This window comes from Pagrus major, chromosome 17 (genome assembly GCF_040436345.1).
Source record: "Pagrus major chromosome 17, Pma_NU_1.0".
Lineage (NCBI taxonomy): Eukaryota > Metazoa > Chordata > Actinopteri > Spariformes > Sparidae > Pagrus > Pagrus major.
The window spans coordinates 268390-287841 of NC_133231.1; the positions used below are offsets into that span (position 1 = coordinate 268390).

Sequence of the window (19452 nt, forward strand, 5' to 3'; positions counted from 1 at the left end):
TCTTCTTCTTCTTCTCGTCCTCCTCCTTCTTCTCTTTAGTTAATATCAGTGTATTTTCTCATATGCAGTCAAACAGAGTTGTTGATGGGCAGTGGTGGACAGTAACAAAGTAAATTTACTGTACTTAAGTACAGTTTTTGAGTATCTGCACTTTACTTGAGTATTATTTTTGGGGGATACTTTTACTGTCACTCCACTACATTTGAAGGACAAATATTGTACTTTTTACTCCACTACATTTCTATTGATGCTCTCGTTACTCTCTACTTTTCAGCTTACGTCAGCTGATGATTTTTTTTATTTTTTTTGCAAAATTTTGAGAAAATAAACTGTTTCTGCTGATTCGCGTATGGTTTGTCTTAGTCGTATTGCCGTACCTGTACTATGTCATGCCATACGAAGAAATGGAGGAAGAAACTGGAGAAACACATGGAGAAAGTCCCACCGAGCACCCGTGGCCTTATCTCAAACCCATGACATTTTTGTCACAAAAACTGATTCGTTTCAGTTTAAATGTTTGTTGTGCTTACCGCGAACAAATTATATCACAGCCTACAAAGACTCGGCTTCCAACCTGAAAAAGCACTTTGCGGTATTTAAAGTAGTGTTACCAGGAGAGCTCTTCCTCGACACCGATGCCAGTGATTGAGGAATTGGGGCAGTCCTCTCCCAAATACAAGGGGGCAAGGAGAGGGATCTAGCCTATGGGAGCAGGCGGCTGTCAGCCACAGAGCAAAACTACTGCACCAACCGACGCGAGCTCCTGGCAGCTGTGGAGTTTACCTCCCACTTCAGGCAATATCTGCTAGGAAGGCCATTTACCCTGGGCACCGACCACAGCAGCCTGCGCTGGTTGACCAGACTGAGAGAGCCGGAGGGCCAGCTTGCCCGCTGGCTAGAGAAACTGGCAGAGTATGATTTCCATGTGGTTCATCGCCCTGGGAGACACCACCAAAATGCGGACGCACTCTCCAGGAGGCCGTGCCGTGAGTCATGCCCATGTACGGTGCCCGAGCCTTATGTCAGTGTGCAGTGTCAGCATAAAGCGGTGCAGTGCAGCCTGGACGACTTCACAACTGAAGAAGCCGCCGTGGAAACCCCTGCAGAGCAACCTCTAGTGGGGGTAGTGGAGCCTGATGACCGTGGTGCGGGGTGTGTAACATCGAAGCCAGAGTTTACTCCAGAGGGGGTAGATCACACCTCCAGCGACGACAGCTGTGGCTATGCCCCCACCCATCCAAGCATCCACAGGGTGAGTGAGCCACTTCACAACAACCTGTTCTGCGGCTGGACCCAGGAACAGTTGAAAAATGCCCAACTAACTGATCCCGACATAGCGCCGGTGAGACAGTGGATGGATGCAGGAGACCGACCATCATGGGCTGATGTAGCACCCTGCAGCCCAGCTACCAAAACTTACTGGGCGCAATGGAAAAGACTTTATCAAAAGGATGGAGTCTTGCTGAGGAAATTCTACTGCAATGAAGGTCGAGTGTTCTACCCCCAGATTCTGCTGCCCCACCTGTACCGCTCCTCTGTAATGGAACAAATGCATGAGGGCCCTGTGGGTGGTCACTTTGGTGCGGAAAGAACCCTCGCACGCCTAAAGACCAGGTTCTCCTGGTATAATATGAAAGAAGATGTCACACTGTGGTGTTGCACCTGCACCAGCTGCGCTGCAAAGGCCCGCCCGAGGAAAACCCCCCAGGCTGCTATGGGAACAGTGCGCGTCGGTGCCCCCATGGAGAGGGTCGCAGTTGATGTGATGGGGCCCCTAAATGAAACACAACCGCTACATACTGGTGGTACAAGATTATTTCAGCAAGTGGGTGGAGGCTTACCCCGTCCCCAACGAACAAGTAGAGACAGTGGCTGAAAAGATTGCCTCCGAGTGGGCGTGCAGATATGGAGCCCCACGGTGCCTGCACAGCAACCAGGACACCAACTTTGAATCAGCTGTGTTCCAGGGGATGTGTGAACTGTTGGGGATTGACAAGACACGAACAACACCGTTTCATCCACAGTCTGACAGGCAGGTGGAGCGCTTTAATGCCACTCTGCAGAAAATACTGGCCACCACTGCTGAGCGTTGCCACTGGGACTGGGATGTCATGATCCCATATGCAGTGATGGCTTATTGGGCGACAAAACACAGCTCCACCGGCCTGACACCGAACATGATGCTTTTTGGAAGAGAGGTAACTGAGCCGATCGACCTGGTTGCGGGTCTGCCTCCGGATACTGACAACTCCATCACACATCCACAGTATGTTCAGCAGCTCAGAGAGCGACTGGAGCTCTCACACCAGCTGGCACGTGAGGTGCTGGGGAAATCTGTGGAACGAGCGAAACGACAGTACGACAAAAACATCAGTCAGGTCCAGCACAAAGTCGGCGATGCAGTTTGGTACCTGATAAAGGGCACCAAGAGAGTAAAGAACAGAGTACGGAAGTTCTTACCTGCCTATGAGGGCCCCTACTTCGTCATGGGAGTACTGGATGACTTGGTTTACCGTATCAAAAAGAGCGCGAGAGCAAAGACCAAAGTAGTCCACCACGACAGGCTCAAGCCCTATCACTCCAGAGCTCCGCTTGACACTAGCTGGGTCCTCCAAGATGCGGACCCCTGGACACCAGTGGAGGTGTCGCCACCTTAACCAGACTCCAGCTGTCTTACTCCGGCTCTTCGTCAGACGCCGAGGATGCAGCTCTGGAGGCCCTTCAGGGTCTCTACTCCTCACCTCCAGACCAGCCTAGTGGCAGCCGACTTCCTGTTCCTCCTGCTCAGCCTCAACCAGCTGGGGATCAGACTCACTCTCCTGCTGGGGGACAGGGTCGTCCTCCTCCTTTGGACTTCATGCCTCTTCAAAGACCCCGGAGGGGTCGCAGACCACCGGACAAGTTTGGTGACTGGGTCAGTCACTGAACCCCGTTTGAAGCTGCCCTGAGGTAGGGTGTAGGCGGATCGCTGCCCTCCTCAGAGAGAAAAAAAAAAAAAAGAGTTCCAGAAATGTTTGAAGCTGTAAATGTTCTGTAAAGTTTGTATATTTTTGTACTTATATGGACCTATCTAGTTAGTTAAAGTAATTTGGACACTGCTTAGCTGCATATTTTGGTTTAACGTACTATACCTTTAAGTCAACTTGAGAATTCAAGAGGAATGTATGCCCATCCTAAAGAGAATGTGATTTGTTTACATATATGTAACAGCGGCGTTGCTTTTATTTACTTCTCTTATGTGTAAGTGTTATGTCACAGGAGACCTGACTCAAGTAGTGTTATGGACAGCGTCACTTCCTTCGACCATGTATGGACTGTGAAATGTTATTTTGCTGTTTGGTTACATCCCAAAGAGGAAGATATGCTGTGTGCTTCCATGAACATTATATAAGCATTGTCCTTCACCTGAAATTGTTTGGCCACAAGAGGGAGCCTCATTCAAAGACTGTGGGGAACAAGGGTTGCTATGGAAAATGTTTAATTTATAATGTGTCATGTTGTCTTTACTTAGATGTAACATGCTGGAGTGATGTTAAGGGTTTAATCATCATCCAGAGTGGGGGTAGTGTTACCAGCCAGCGCTGCCTGTCTCTTTAAGACGGTTGCTTGGCCTCGGGGTGCGTGTGTGTGTGACGTACAGTGAGAGCGAGAGGTAAACGGTGTGTGAGAGAAGACCGTGTGAGTGTGACTATAAGCTGTGAATGTAACAGACGAGATGGAGATAGCACGAGTTTATTAGCCAGCAGCAGTGTCCAGTCAGAGTTCACCAGGCCCGGTGTTGTGTTCTGCTTCTGAAAGGGAAAATAAAACTGTGCGGTTATGCACGACTGTCCGACTTCGTCTTCATCCCTTCTCTAAGCTTACTTCGGTCCGGACTCCTAGACGCTAGTTACCAGCAACGAGCCAAAACACAGAGAAAACCAGCTCCCAACCACGGTTCGGAGTGACAGGGTTAAGGAAGGTAACCGTAGCTACTAACGTTAGCTAGCTTAATGTTTGTCAAAGTGTGTGTGTGTGTGTGTTGGAGTGAGAGAGAGAGGAAGAGAAAGAGAGAGAGAGTGTGTGTGTGTGTGTGAGAGAGAGTGTGTGTGTGTGTGTGAGAGAGAGAGGGTGTGTCTGTGTGTGTGAGAGAGAGGGTGTGTGTGTGTGTGTGTGAGAGAGAGAGAGTGTGTGGGTGTGTGTGTGTGAGAGAGAGAGGGTGTGTCTGTGTGAGAGAGAGAGAGGGTGTGTCTGTGTGTGTGAGAGAGAGAGGGTGTGTGTGTGTGAGAGAGAGAGAGAGTGGGTGTGTGTGTGTGTGAGAGAGAGAGAGGTTGTGTCTGTGTGTGTGAGAGAGAGAGGGTGTGTGAGAGAGAGAGACAGAGTGTGTGTGAGAGAGAGTGGGTGTGTGTGTGTGTGTGTGAGAGAGAGAGAGGGTGTGTCTGTGTGTGAGAGATAGAGAGGGTGTGTGTGTGTGTGAGAGAGAGAGATTGGGTGTGCACGTGTTAGTGAGGTGCGGCTGTCTTTGATGTGGGTTATCCGGCTCATTTTTGGCTGTGATGTATGATATAAGTAAAGTAAACTAGCCAATAAGTTGTTTATCTGTAAATGTCAATATAAGTTCTTGTAGTGCCTACATCTACATCTTTTTTTATGAAGAGAAAGCATGGATGTCAGATACAAAAATATACTGAACTGACCGCAGCTGTCTGAAATATATTTCATTTCATTTGTTGATGAATGCAGCTGAGTCTGTGTTCTGAGGCTTCTTGCCTTTATTTGTTTATTTTTGAGCTATAAACATGTCTGTAGCAGAATCGCATCAGTGTATTGTATAATGACATTAAGCTACTTTCCTGTATTTCCTGAGATATTTTTTTAATACTTTTACTTAAGTAATTTTTTAAGCAAATACTTTAGTACTAGTAATATTTTGACTAAGCTACTTTTACTTGTATTGGAGTAATATTTGACAAGGAGTATCTGTACTTTTACTCAAGTAGTGAAGTTGTGTACTCTGTCCACCTCTGCCTACAACACAGTACTGAGTTCTCTCCCCAGACAGCTTAACAATCATTCACACCGCATGAAGGCTGGTTGAGTCAATGACCCACAAGTGGCCCTAACGACTCTGAGACTCAGAGCTCACACAGGGGGGATGACATGCAGCAAAGGGCCACGGGTCAGACACGAACCCCGGGCCGCTGCAGCAAGGGCCTCGATACATGGGACGCCCGCTCTACCAACTGAGCTAATGGGCACCCCACCCTGTACATCTTCACAACCAGCACATACTTTGTCTTTTCTCTTTATAAAGACTGGATATTGTAAATAAGACTGATGTTTCCTGGGTAAGGAAAATCATGTGCATTGGTACTTCACTTGCCTTGACTAAGGACTCGACTTGATTTGACTTGTATGTCTGGTATAGTTAAGAGAAAATGATATATCTGAGAAGAATAAAAAAGGGCAGGACTAAAAGAAAAGTGCACAACAAAGCTGTCCTACATTTCAGCACCACGGACAGCGCCATGTATTCATTACTAAACAGCACAGTGAGGCTGCTGGTATTTCAGAGCCACGGTTGGGTTTATAGTGTAGCGACCCTGCAGTAATCTTACTGTTATAATGTGTTCTGTGTTCTAAAGTTCTGGGATTTCTGACTGTCAGTGAACATGTATGGTATGGACAGGTATGTGGTTGGATGAGGAAGCAAGGGGGCGGGGTATGAAGGTAGATTTGTGTCTTTATTATTCAATCAAAAAAAAGGATGCTTCAATCAAAAAATATATTTTCAAAGAAAAAAACCTTCACTTCAATCAAAAAACCCGTTTCAATCAAAGAAAAAAAGTGTTTGAATGCAAAAATATAGTTTAGACTCAAAAAAATGCATTTGAACACTGTTTTTTTTTTTGCTTGAAAATGTTTTCTTTGATAGAAGTGAAAGTTTTTTGTTTGAAGCAACTTTTTTGATTGAAGTATTGTTGTTTTGTGTTTGGGCCATATTATGGGTAGGACATTTGTGTCTTTATAGAATTAGAATAGAATCTTTATTTAGTCAGTTGTCTTTTACATGCGACATGCAAACACACCCGAAATTAGTCCTCTGCATTTAACCCATCACTAGCTACACATTGTAAGTACACACACTGCAAACTAGGAGCAGTGGGCTGCCATGACAGGCACATTCCATATTATGGTCTGTGGCTGGACTTGAACCGGCGACCCTCCAGTCCCCAAGCCAAGTCTCTACCGACTGAGCTACTGCTACTTAAACAGTTTAAATGCAAAAAAATTAAAAAAAATAATTTTAAGTGTTGTTTTTTTTTTATTGAACTTTTTTTCGATTTGAAGTGAAAAAAGTTTTGAAATCGTTTTTTTTTTTTTTTAAAATCATTTTGACACAAACATACCGCAGTGGGCGGGTGCTTCCCCATTGGTCAGACATGTTTGAGTGACAAGTGTCTACACCAACGACGTCTTTCTGACAAGCAAGTCATGGTCGCCAGCAAGCCAGGAAGCAGTGGTGGAATTGTTGGTAAGTAGATAAAACCATAGATATACACATGGATGCCTCATTGAGCCCGCTGCTGCGATACGTCGACGTCGCCGCCATATTGGAGGAGGCAGATCTGCCCCGTGAACTAATACAAGTGAATGGAGTGAACTTTGAAAAGCTCCTGTTACAAAGTGCTATAAGTTAATGTCTCTCATTTACACATTCACACACGTACGAATATATTCAGGAAACAGACAGGAACCAAAAACAACGTCTGTAACGTCCTCTGATGATTATAAACGTTAACTACTCCTTATATGTTCAGTATACAGGTAGGCACCAAACCACCGGATGTACTTTTATAATGTTTTTATGTGTTTACAGCTGCCAACGTATGTAACGCTGCTACTGTGATGATACATGACGGTAACGCAAGCAATTTCCCGTCGGGGATTAATGAAGTATTTCTGATTCTGATTAATATATTATGCAGTCAGTTGTCCATTTTTAAGTTGACAGTATGGTAGACAGACATCACATTTACATGTCAGGATCTGGTTATTATAGACACAGATTAAATATTTAACCGTCATGGGTCCATAGACATATATATATAGACGCCTCATTGAGCGCTGGACCCATGGATCTATTATAGATCCATGGCTGGACCGTACGTCGACGTCGCCGCCATATTGGAGGAGGCAGCTATAACTACTCCTTACATGTTTAGTATACAGGTAGGCACCAAACCACCGGATGTACTTTTATAATGTTTTTATGAGTGTTTACAGCTGCCAACGTATGTAACTCTGCTACTGTAATGTTAAATGACGGTTAAATATTGAATCTGTGTCTATAATAACCAGATCCTGACATGTAAATGGGAAGTCGTCGTGTCGTGTAGTGACGTCACTACACGACATGCCCCCTACACAAGGGAAAATCACGTTGAACCACGCGAGATGTACAATGACACCCGCCAAAACCTAAGAGCCAAAAGTACAAGAAGAAGAATGGCCGACCGTATGCAGATTGTAAGTGCTTAGCATAATTTATTTAATAAATAAATAAATGTATATAATATATAGTTGTATTCAGCGATGGACTAAGCAAGTAAGATATAGGCTATATTTATCCATAGTATTAAATATAAGTGGAGAAACCGAACGAGGCCAGACCGTTGCTTTAAACTCAGCAAAATGGCGTAACGTTAGCAAAGTTTCAGAGGGTGACTCTAAGCTAGTGGGTGTTGTAACGTAGCCAGCAATGTGAGGAAATGTAACTTAGAAATTGTGACTCTGCTATAATATTAACCTGCTCATTGAAAAACATTATTCTCAGCGTGGTCTAGTGCAGCAGTTTAAAATGAGTAATAGCATACTTTTGATTATTATTACCAGGTCGACGGTGACATGAACGGGCCATATCAGTAATTGAGAGCTTGTCCACAAGCATTTGAGTTGTACCATTAGTTCGGTTGAAGTTATTGTTCAAATTTACATTCAAACACGTACTTCCTACAGTCACAAAAGTTACAGTTTCTTAATGAATAAATGCACATCACCCTGAACAGATAAACAGGCCAGATAGGCCATAAACAGCCACTCTACTAGCTTACTAAATATTATGTATAAAGAAGTGAACTAATACAGTGCAGAGAAAGCCATTTGTATGGGTTTCTACTGAGGGGTTAACTATGTGCCATCAGGTTTTTGTCAGAGTAACAGAAATTATTTGGCCAAACTGGATCATGAGGTTACATCCTTGTGTTTTTGATGGAGTTGTGTGCACAAATTAAAAAAAAAAAACTTTTATGTTTGCTTTCAGCTCCATCCAACCATCATAATTGATGGTAATAAACCTCAGGTGGTTTCCACAGATCAAACACATGCATGTGTTATCTGTTTGAAAAAGGGAGAATATGCAAATATTGTTGCACACATTCAAAGCCACGAAAGGGCAGCTGTTCGTCATGGAGGTATGTTTTAATTTCAAATCCAGAGACGTCCATGCAGGTGTTGTGCAATGTTGTAAATTTGTTCTTTATTTAAGGTCAGTAGTTTATACCAATGTGTGCATGAATGTTGTTGGTGAATATATATAAGAATTTCATGCACAAATTGTTTGTAAATGCAATTTCTATTTGTTTGCAGGTTATAAAATGTACAGGTGCCTGCGAGGCTGTGTCAAAACGCCACATCACCATTGCTGTTATTGTGGCAGCACAGTCACCAGACAGGATTTATTCATATGTCATGTCAAAACCTGCAGCAATACTTAAGGTATTCCTTTGTTTAGATATTTTTTATATTTTAACATTTACATGCAAATTAATTTTTCACAGTTTTCAGTTAAAATATGTTTGCTTTGTCTCTCTGGCCTCCATCAATACTGCAGCCTCCTCCATCTCTGCATTCTCCCCTCTTTCTGCAGCTGCCAGCGGGTGTCCAACTTCCAGCCTCCTCTGTCTCTGATGCCGCCCGTGCCCCTGGAGCCTTCTCTGTCTCTAATGCTGCCCGTGCCTTAGCAGCCTCCTCAGCAGCCTCCTCTGGAGCCTCCTCTGTCTTTGATGCCACCTGTGCCTCAGCAGCCTCCTCTGTCTCTGATGCCGCCCATGCCTCATCAGCCTCCTTTGTCTCTGATGCCGCCCATGCCTCAGCAGCCTCCTCTGGATCCTCCTCTGTCTCTGATGCCGCCCGTGCCCCTGGAGCCTTCTCTGTCTCTGATGCCGCCCGTGCCTTAGCAGCCTCCTCAGCAGCCTCCTCTGGAGCCTCCTCTGTCTTTGATGCTGCCTGTGCCTCAGCAGCCTCCTCTGTCTCTGATGCCGCCCGTGCCTCAGCAGCCTCCTCTGGAGCCTCCTCTGTCTCTGATGCCGCCCGTGCCTCTGGAGCCTCCTCTGTCTCTGATGCCGCCTGTGCCTCAGCAGCCTCCTCAGCAGCCTCCTCAGCAGCCTCCTCTGTCTCTAATGCCGCCCGTGCCTCAGCAGCCTCCTCTGGAGCCTCCTCTGTCTCTGATGCCGCCCGTGCCTCTGGAGCCTCCTCTGTCTCTGATGCCGCCTGTGCCTCAGCAGCCTCCTCAGCAGCCTCCTCTGTCTCTAATGCCGCCCGTGCCTCAGCAGCCTCCTCTGTCTCTGATGCCGCCCGTGCCTCAGCAGCCTCCTCTGGAGCCTCCTCTGTCTCTGATGCCGCCTGTGCCTCAGCAGCCTCCTCAGCAGCCTCCTCTGTCTCTAATGCCGCCCTTGCCTCAGCAGCCTCCTCAGCAGCCTCCTCTGTCTGTGATGCCGCCCTTGCCTCAGCAGCCTCCTCTGTCTCTGATGCTGCCTGTTCTCCTGCAGCCTCCTCTCTCTCCTCTTACCCAACCATCTTTACCCTTCAGCAAAGCAGAAATGTTGAATTACTTAAATCAAGGCCAAAGAAAACTACCTGCACCTTTTGTAATTTGATTGTTAATAAAAAAAACATAAAAGTACACATTCAGAGACGTCACACATCATCAATCACTGACATAACATCAACTCACCATCTGCCATCACAATGCATAGACAGACAGAATAGAATATTCGCTGTCCAAAGAACATTTTCTGGGCCGATTACTCCAATTTATGTACAAAATTGTACTTGGGGAGAGAAACATAAAATACTGTGTGAGGTGGAGCAATGCAGACGGGCGGGAGAGTTTGCCAGAAGAAGTGGACTAATGGGATTTCAGTGCATGCATTAGAAATCCATTTCTTTTTGTCCCTTGTCTCCAGTAACCCATGTAACTCTCAAAGAAGAGATTCTGAAAGATATGGTGGATAAAAGATGGATTTCTGAAAACACTATGCACTTGTGTCTCTCACAGAAAAACACAGCTGAGTCTGAGGGATGCCCTCTCAGTGAAGAAATCACACTTGAAAATGGAACATCAAAAATGTATGTGTCTGTGAAGGACAGTGGCACATCATACTACTCTAGGTTAGGGAGAGTAGTGGTTTATTTTGACAGGAAAAAAAATACTTGGCACTGCCCTTGTGCTAAGCAGAAGAACAGCTGTCCACATAAGTCAATTGCAAAATGGCACTTGAACCAAACACATCCTCAACTTTTTCAAAAAGTTAGATCAACAGATTCCGATGTGTTCGATGTTTTTGAAAGTGATGGACATCAAGATGAACACAGCACTGGGCATGAGACAACATCGGTATATCCACCAGAAGGAACTGGTCTGATGGCAATGATTGAGTATTTGCTGAAGAACAAGAGATTACCAACTGTCTTGCCAAAAGATGTCAGTTCTCCATCAAATGGAAACACATTGCCACAGCACCTAATCCCTCAAGAAACATTTTGTGCGGTATGTCCAGGAAGGGTACCTCTTTCTGAACCACTCTAGATATCGCAGAAAGCCAAGATTGTGATGTTCACAGGTGTAGTAGAAGGTCTGTATTTTTAAGAAATGCATACAATTTGCAAATTGCAGTCTAATCACAGATATTACATTTTTATGTTTCTTGCATCTAGTCAAATTGTGAAAAATCGCATTACTACATTTTTTATCCTTACACCTAGTATTATTTTTTTTTCTTATACTGTAGATGTGTCCACATATTGTAAGAGGTGTGGATATGTGGAACATTCTACCGCTACCAGGAGTGGACTGAGGAGCTGCACAACTTTGACGACCACGTCATTCTAACATTGCATCTTTGCCTTTTTTTGAGACAGTCTGTGCAGTCTGTTCTTCATTTATTTTGTTTTCATTTCTATGTCCTGTTTAAATCAACTGATGACTTATGTACTTGTTGTTTACCATGTTAAGCTGTAGACCTTTTTCACAGCCGCCATTTTGACATGAGATAGTAGAACAAATACAGGTGTTACCAATGATACTAATGAAGTTTCCATTCCATTCAGGCCAAACAGAGTCAGGGTGCTGCTATTGCGCATTGTCGGCTCATTAGAAAAGCTCTGCTACATTAAATGGAACAGAACCTTAATTAGTATCATTGATAACAACTGTATTTGTCCTACTATCTCAAGTCAAAATGGCTGCCGTGAAAAAGGTCTAAGGATCCACCACTGAGTTATTGTAGCCAGTCATATTCAAATTTCTCAGATGTAATTGTCTACCATGATTATCTTTCAAATATTTCCATAGAATTATACTGCAGTTGGGAGGGCTCTTGACACCCTTGAACAAACCAACAACAAGAAATTTCCAAACCATGACTCCATTCTACATGGTTTTCTGCACTTTGAGGCGCTGACAGCACATGATTATAATTATTCGTGTGTAAATTGTGGGGTCCATCCACCTGTCGTCATTATGGATTTACACAAGAAGGGAGTTTTTAGTATGCCAGGTAAGTTTTGTTCATTTCTTTTGACATTTCCAATACAATAACACAACACTGATTTCAAGGAACATGTTTCACCACCTGTCTTACAGTGAGTGACATTGAAGATCCCCCGCCTGAGTTTGATGGACATGTTGATGTTGAGGCATTCTGGCACTCTGTTGACAAAGAAATTGTTTGCAGAGGGTTTTTAAAAAGTAAGTTGTAGCCCTGAATGGCTATATGAAGTGAGTATTCTGCAGTACTGTTAAAAGAAGTGTTCATAAATTCCTATCAGTCTATTGTAGCTTGGAATAATGCACATGTATACTTGCATTTGTGCTCTTGTGTTTGCCACGTTTATAACACAAAATCCATTGTTTGACTATGAAGGTAATCGAGACAATCCCTGTAAAGTATCTCCTTCCTATGACAAATGGGCACCATGGATTGGGCCTCATACGAGAACTGGGAAAGTCCTACTCAATACAGAGTATGCCAAACTTGGAACCAAAAAGTCTGTGGGAGAAAATGCTGACATTCAGATATCAGAGGAACGTCTATCAAGTGAACTAATGAACTTGAAGGTGATTTATAACATTTTGTTTACATGTGATAGCTATACACACATTGTTAAATCATTTAGATTATTTGAAAAATACTTTTGGGTTTTAATTACAGCTTTTGTGACAGTGTTCACGTAGGTTGATACTTTGAGGAAACTTGTTCGTGAGTGTGGTGTTGACTCAAAGGGATCCAAAATGGACCTCCTCCTGTGTTTCAGGGACGAAATGAAAACCAGGAGCACCTATGATATAGTGTTTGAAAAAGTTTGGGGAGCATCAGGTAAAACATTGAATATATATACTGTTGCATCATCTATCTGTGCGCACTGAAAAACATTTAATGTTTAAGAATACTCTGACACATGTCAATGTTTTTATTTTCCATTTGAAGGTGGCTGGGCAGTCATCATGTGCCCTTGTGGCATTGTAAACTCTGTTAAATTCAATATAAGAGCTGAAAGCCCAAGAGACTACACGGACATGTTGCTATCATTTAAACATTTCCCAAACGTTGTAATATACGACTTTGCACGAGGATTAGTGACTCACACCAACCTACGAGAGCCAGAGAGACTGCCCTTCAGCCCACATGAAGGAAGACTGGCGACGGCTACACCAGAGAACATGTCATGTGCCAAGAATGGGAAACTACGGATCAGTTTGCCATGGTTGCAGCTGAAAAAATGCCCACCGGATCTTGATGGCCATCCTGAAACAGGCTCTGCAGATCATTATGCTCTGTATGACACCTTTCATCAGTTCAACACCAAAGATGAAAAGGATTCCTTGAGACGCATTGGAGTAGTACCAGAACTATGTGGGTGGCTCAATTCCCAGACAGTGGAGCAGCTATTTTCTGGAATGCGTAAAAACAATTACTTCCTGAACTCTCTTTCCTCATCAAGCCATGTTTTTTTGATGCGCAACATCTTACACCACCGTAATGAGAGACTCAACCAGCAGGCCATTGAGGGATTGAAGAAAGCTTTTAATGGAAATGTCATCCTTGACTCAAATGGAAAAGCCATTCTCAGTATTTACTTAATAATCTCAAATTTTGATATAATTCTAAATTATTTTTTTTTGATCAATTTTTTTAAAGTTAGGTCCTTTTTGTCTCTACAGCCACCAGCGGCTCTGCAGCCACCAGCGCGTCGCTTCCCTTCAGTGTCTCTGCAGCTGCCGGTTTCTCTGCTGCGACCTCTGCCTCTGTAGCCTACTCTGCCTGTGCCCCTGGAGCCTCCCCTGCCTCAGCAGCGTCCTCTGTCTCTGCAGCTGCTGGTTTCTCTGCTGCGACCTCTGCCTCTGTAGCCTCCTCTGCCCATGAACCTGGAGCCTCCCCGGCCTCAGCAGCGTCCTCTGTCTCTGCAGCTGCTGGTTTCTCTGCTGCGACCTCTGCCCCTGGAGCCTCCTCTGTCTCCGCCGGTTCCTCTGCTACAACCTCTGCGGCTCAGGAATACCAAGGTATTGCTTTGTTTTTTTTGAAGCCACATAGTTTGAATACTGTTTTGTGCATTGTAAAATAAGTTCTGTGGGTGATGAACACTGTCTTGCAGGCTGTGGATTGTATTGTGAGGCTGTAACACAGACCTGCAACCTCAGACCATGTCGATCCTGTTGGACATTAGGAGACCACCCAGAGCAACAACAACTGGTATGTTAAAACAACTGTGTATCAAAGGTATCTACCAATGCAGGACCAATACAGCCTACTGGAAATCAAAGACAAACATAACCAATAAAGGGGACAGATCTGCATTTGAAGAAAAAAAAAAATTGTTAGTGCCAAAGTTAAGAATAACTAGTAATGACATATGTCACCCACATGTTACTGAAGCTACCTTGAGGATGTAGTTCTTTTATGCACACAAACAACACAGTACAGATAATAGATTGGGCATGTTGACATACGCAAGAACAATATACTCATTTATCTTTTTTATGTATCATAGCTGGACTACGTTCTACATGATAAAGCACCGAAGCACGAACTTATCATCAAAGACGGCAACACTTGCCTGACGAGGGAAAATTTCCAGACTTTGGGGCTTCGAAAGGACATGGATTCTGAGGTACCCACTTTCAAGTTATCAGAATTCTAACTGAATGGTAAGGAAGAATTTATTCAAACTACCAAACATTCAATCATTTTCAGGATTTTAACCCCTTAAATTCCAGTTTAACTATTTGAATTATTTCATTTTTTGTTACAAAAAAACACAAAAAATGAATTATTTTCCATAAAATAAATAGTAGGGAGATGGGGCTTTGGTGGTGATTAGAGTCTTGGATATGTCAAAGATTAGCTGCAAAATCGATTTCATTGCATTAGTATTTTTTATGTAGTGTCAAATACTCCCTCTGGACACCTTCGTGGCCAAAAATGCCCCATTGACTGCCATTCAAACCACATGTTTTAATCTCACTGCCATTTAAGTATAAAACCATGCATTATCTAATGTCAGCATTTCATTTTGAAGAAAAGTAGTGATATTTGACATTTTTACTGTATTCCACTAGATTCAACCATTTTCCCATTGTAGGCCGAGGCATGAAGTTCTTGTATTTTTGCCATTTATATTATGGAGCCGTGTGACTACCAGGGGGCCCCAAGCCCCATCTCCCTACTATTTATTTTATGGAAAATTATTCATTTATTGTGTTTTTTTTGTAACAAAAAATGAAATAATTCAAATAGTTAAACTGACATTTAAGGGGTTAACATCCTGAAAATGATTGAATGTTTGGTAGTTTTTAATAAGGGGGAAGTTGTTTAAGTGATTTATGAAAAAAAGTAGAAAAAAATATTGATGTATGATGATTTTATAGCAGTTTTTCTGTGCGTGTACATTTTTGCCACGAAGGTGTCATAAGGGTGCAAAATGCATAAATAGAGTATAAAAGACATTGGATTTCAAAAATTTTACTAAAAAAAGAAGTTCTTGCAAGAATTCATGCCATAAGTTGTAACACAGCCAAAATGATCACCAAATAAAATTTAAAAAATGTACAAAAATGCCCGAGGAAGGCACAAGGGTTATATGCAGAATATTTGTGCTCCTACACTAATGTCTGAACTTTGTTCTTATTAGTATACACACGCTACGACCTGACCTGTCCCATCAAAGCAATGGTATTCGTTTTATTAATAAATTGTATTTGATATATTGACATTTGTTTTACTCTCATGGTTCAGGGACTTACCCAACAGACACATGCCAATGACTGTGGCATTTATATGATAATGGTAAGATTACAATCACATAAGCTTAAAATTTGCTGAACATAATATCGATACTGTAACAAGTATAATGTTTCTGTTACAGTATACCTGGTACCTCATTCTTGACGCACCGTTCGACTTCACTGTTGTAAGTTGAACAGATCATCTGCTCATTGACTAACAGATAAATTTGTCAAATGGTCAATTCCTGTTTAACATTAGCAGTTTGGATCGTTAAGGCCATGTTGCAACATAGAAATATACATGTACATGAAGTTAATCATTGTGGATTGTGTGAATGTGCTCTTCCTTTGAGGACGACATGCCAGTTCTGCGGAGATGGTGGTGTGCAGTACTGATGGAAAACCTACACCTGGAAGGGTATGATTGATTTACCCTTTGTTTGTTCTTTGTTGATTTGATTTAACATGGTAATATATCTGTTTCAACAACACAGGCTGCCAGACATGTTTTCTTTTGCTCATTCCAAAGCCTGTGTAACTGTTTGACTGAAAATTCTTTTTCCTATTGTAAAAGCTTTACTGGACTTAAAATTTACAGTTGATGGGCATTGGCTAGCACATTTTCTACAGTGGCTTGCCAAAATTATGTGTTCTATTGTTTCTCTATCTGGTTGAAAGTGTCACCCTCTCAGTTTTATGACTATTTTTCTAATTGTATCATTTGTTTCTTCAGGCATGGAAGACGGTTTGCCCATTTCACCGAAGAGGGAAAAGACATGATTCATGGGCTTCTTTCACCTGTCTTTAGACTAAAGCGGAAAAGAAAAGCTAATGAAGAGACAAATGTAAAAATAAGTGACATCACAATCTTTACTGAGTGATATTCATGGTGGCCATGAACTAACATAAGGGCCAAACTCTTGCTCCCTTTGTCAGCAGGAACCATTACAAGTGGACAAAAACCCTTGGAAAAACCAATGGAAGACCACTGCTACTCCAAAAAGCCTCGAATTGTCCATGAAACAGAGTTGGTAAGTGACTGACAACATCATTACACATTCCATATTGAGTGCATTCGTTATATGATATTAATGGTATTGTTATTGTTTAGAATAATGAATGTGAGGACACTCCTGAGCTGCTGGAGGTTAGTGAGAAGCCACTCAAGAATTATTGATGTACAGTTTTTAGGATTATTTGTGAGAAATGTATTTTGAAATTTCAGGAAGCGGTAAAAGAAGCACAGCGGGTGCGGCAACTTCAGTGTGCTGACCTGATTGACTGCATGAAGGGGAGCACTTCAATAAGGAAACACCTTGAGGTAAGTATATCAACATGAAGAGATAATTACCATAGCATTAGTTACATTTCAAAGTGAAAGTCTTTCTCAAAATAAAAGGAAATTTGAGTCATTTCGGTCATACTATCAATATGGACCATCACCATCCTCTAAAGTAACTATTTGTTTTCAGGCTATCATAAATGGGGAGCTTGTCTCAGAATGGGAACCCAGGAAGGAGAGGCCAACCCTTTACTTGGATGAGCAGCTTGATGAGGTTGTCTCATTCTTGTTTGGAATCATCAGGGAAACCCCAAGAGCGAGGCAGCTAACAGACTGGGTTGCCTACATCTTCGATATGCTCTTACCAGAAGTATGACATGATTTGTTCATTTACATTAAATTATTAAAATGGGCACTGTTTAATATTGTAAATAAGGGTTTTTAATAGGGATAGACCGATTATCGGCCGGGCCGATTATCGGCGCCGATATTCGGCATTTTGAAGCATATAGGCATCGGCCTTTTTTTAATCCGACGGCCGATAAGAGATCAATTGAAAACTGGGTTATTTTGGCTCTGATGCAGCCGCGCCTCTCTGTCTGCTGTCACTACTCTGTCTCCAACATTGTCCCACCCACAGCACCATCTGATTGGTTACACGCTCTGGTTACACGCAGAGCCACGGCACAGGTAACAGCCAATCAGCAGTGAAAGCTGTGCATGCACAGTGCTCACGTGAGTTTCGCTACAGTCTGCTGAGCGTGTAGAGCCAAGCGGACCAGTGGCTAACGTTACGCTAATGCTAATCAGCCTTCACCTCAACGTGCTTCCCTGCAATAAAACTGGACTGAATTGAGTTCATTAGGTTTTTACTCTCTCACTCACACACACACAGACTTCTACTACCACGGACTATTTCTATATCGATATTATCCGCAACCTTGTTTCGAGTGATTAACACGCACGTCTGGAGGGACTGCGAGCGAGCAGATGTTTATATAACGTTAATGGGCTCAGTAATGTTACTAGTAGTTGTTGAGTGTAGAGGACTGGGATGTTTATTACAATTTCGGGAGAGTCTGCTGCCTTAACTTACCTTCGAAACCAAGCCCCCAGGAACAGCGCCGGTTCCGTTCGGCAAAACTTTTTCTCCTCTCCGCTCGCAGTCACTCCAGACGTGCTTGTTAATCACTCGAAACAAAGTTGCTGATCATATCGATATGGAAATAGTCTGTGATAGTAACGTAGCCCGCCGGTAGCCCCACCGGTCCGCTTTCTCCTTCTGGCTCTAGACGCTCAACAGACTGTAGCGAAACTGTACAACTCACGAGGTTACTGTGAGGCCCAATACGTTAGTGGCAGCTGTCTGTTCCTAAACACTGATTATTAAAGTGAAGATGCTGCAGGCTATTTAGTGTTTTTAACGGTTTAATCACTTGAAACAAGGATGCTGATAATATTGATAGGGAAATAGTCAGCGATCAAAGTAAGAAGTGTTTGTGTGTGTGTGTGAGTAAAATTCAGTTAGTTTTATTGCAGGGAAGCACGTTGAGGGGATGGCTAGAGAATAGTGCGTGTGTGTGTGTCCGTGTGTGTGTGTGTGTGTGTGTGTGTGTGTGTGTGTGTGTGTGTGTGTAAGCCACATGAGAAGCTGCAGAAACTGACAGCAAAGCACCGTCTGTCTGAGAGAAAACTGTAGGGCAATAATGGCTGTTTAACTACCAAGTTATTTTACTTTACCTTTTTCTATGTTGATTGAGATCCCAAGCAGCAGAAAATGACATATTGTTAGATGAAGTGTGTCCTGAAGCTGTCTTTGACAGTTTCTTGTAGAGAGGAGCAGGATATTGCTGTTCAAGACTTAAGACATAATGTAACTGCATCAAGGCCAATATTTTCCCTTTTACTGCAAATTAATATCGGCTCCAAATATCGGTTATCGGCCTCCTTGACTACTAATAATCGGTATCGGTATCGGCCCTAAAAAAACCATATCGGTCTATCTCTAGTTTTTAATATCACATCTCACACTTGCAGTTGAAAGAACCTTGAAATAGAACAGCACAGATGTGTAATGTTAACATTTTTAGAGCATTCAGACACACCTTCTTAGACTATTATTTTTTTTCCCCTTTTGTCAAATCTTACAGAGCCTCTTACACTATAAGATTTGACAAAAGGAAAAAATAATATCAAACTGGACACAACATAAGGTTACATTCAGTTCAGTGACTTTTTTTTTAATTAAACAAATGTCAATCATCCTATCTAGGTGACAGTTCACACCCTGGCTGAAAAATGTAACCTGACAGTGCCAGAGGCTGTAGCCAGGTTCAAAAGGGGACCAAAATATGAACCATGGTAAGATTAATATGTAAAGAATTGATGATAGACATATTTCAATGTGTAATGCAACATGTAATTGAAAACCTTTTAATGTTTGTTCTTTTTTTGACAGTGAATTGAAAATGATGGAGGAAGCCTTGGTCGGGCACTTACCAGAGGAGGCAACAGTGAAGCTCCAAGCTTTCAAGGGCAAACTGGAAATAGCCCTCTCCTCTGAGGCATTTCTCAGTCGGTTATAGAAGAATTAATAACACAATAAATTGTGTGAGAAGCCTTGAAA

At 42.8% G+C, this 19452-nt stretch overlaps 1 protein-coding gene and 1 pseudogene across 4 annotated transcripts; both read left to right on the forward strand.

The window, feature by feature from the left end:
• The first annotated feature begins 6661 nt into the window (after positions 1 to 6661).
• Positions 6662 to 11677, forward strand: LOC141012364 (uncharacterized; annotated as a pseudogene).
• A 627-nt stretch (positions 11678 to 12304) lies between these two features.
• LOC141012365 (uncharacterized) lies at positions 12305 to 19452 on the forward strand. 4 transcript variants are annotated; one of them, XM_073485823.1, is made up of 16 exons: positions 12305 to 12379; positions 12486 to 12638; positions 12750 to 13391; positions 13484 to 13822; positions 13915 to 14012; positions 14311 to 14430; positions 15555 to 15605; positions 15685 to 15729; positions 15898 to 15962; positions 16278 to 16389; positions 16481 to 16575; positions 16656 to 16691; positions 16770 to 16865; positions 17017 to 17196; positions 19099 to 19187; positions 19285 to 19452. In XM_073485823.1, coding segments are annotated over exons 2-12 (1653 nt in total). In that variant the 5' UTR covers positions 12305 to 12379; positions 12486 to 12553; the 3' UTR covers positions 16657 to 16691; positions 16770 to 16865; positions 17017 to 17196; positions 19099 to 19187; positions 19285 to 19452. The 4 variants fall into 4 exon arrangements, with proteins under 4 accessions (XP_073341924.1, XP_073341926.1, XP_073341925.1 ...); XM_073485825.1 differs by having other exon boundaries at positions 16484 to 16575; XM_073485824.1 differs by having other exon boundaries at positions 12310 to 12379; positions 12474 to 12638.

Coding starts and splice junctions, on each gene's coding strand:
- LOC141012365 (XM_073485823.1), top strand. CDS start 12,554: ATGGACCTCCTCCTGTGTTTCAGGGACGAAATGAAAACCAGGAGCACC. Junction 13,392..13,483: donor AAATGGAAAAGCCATTCTCA/GTATTTACTTAA, acceptor TTGTCTCTACAG/CCACCAGCGGCTCTGCAGCC. Junction 13,823..13,914: donor TGCGGCTCAGGAATACCAAG/GTATTGCTTTGT, acceptor ACTGTCTTGCAG/GCTGTGGATTGTATTGTGAG.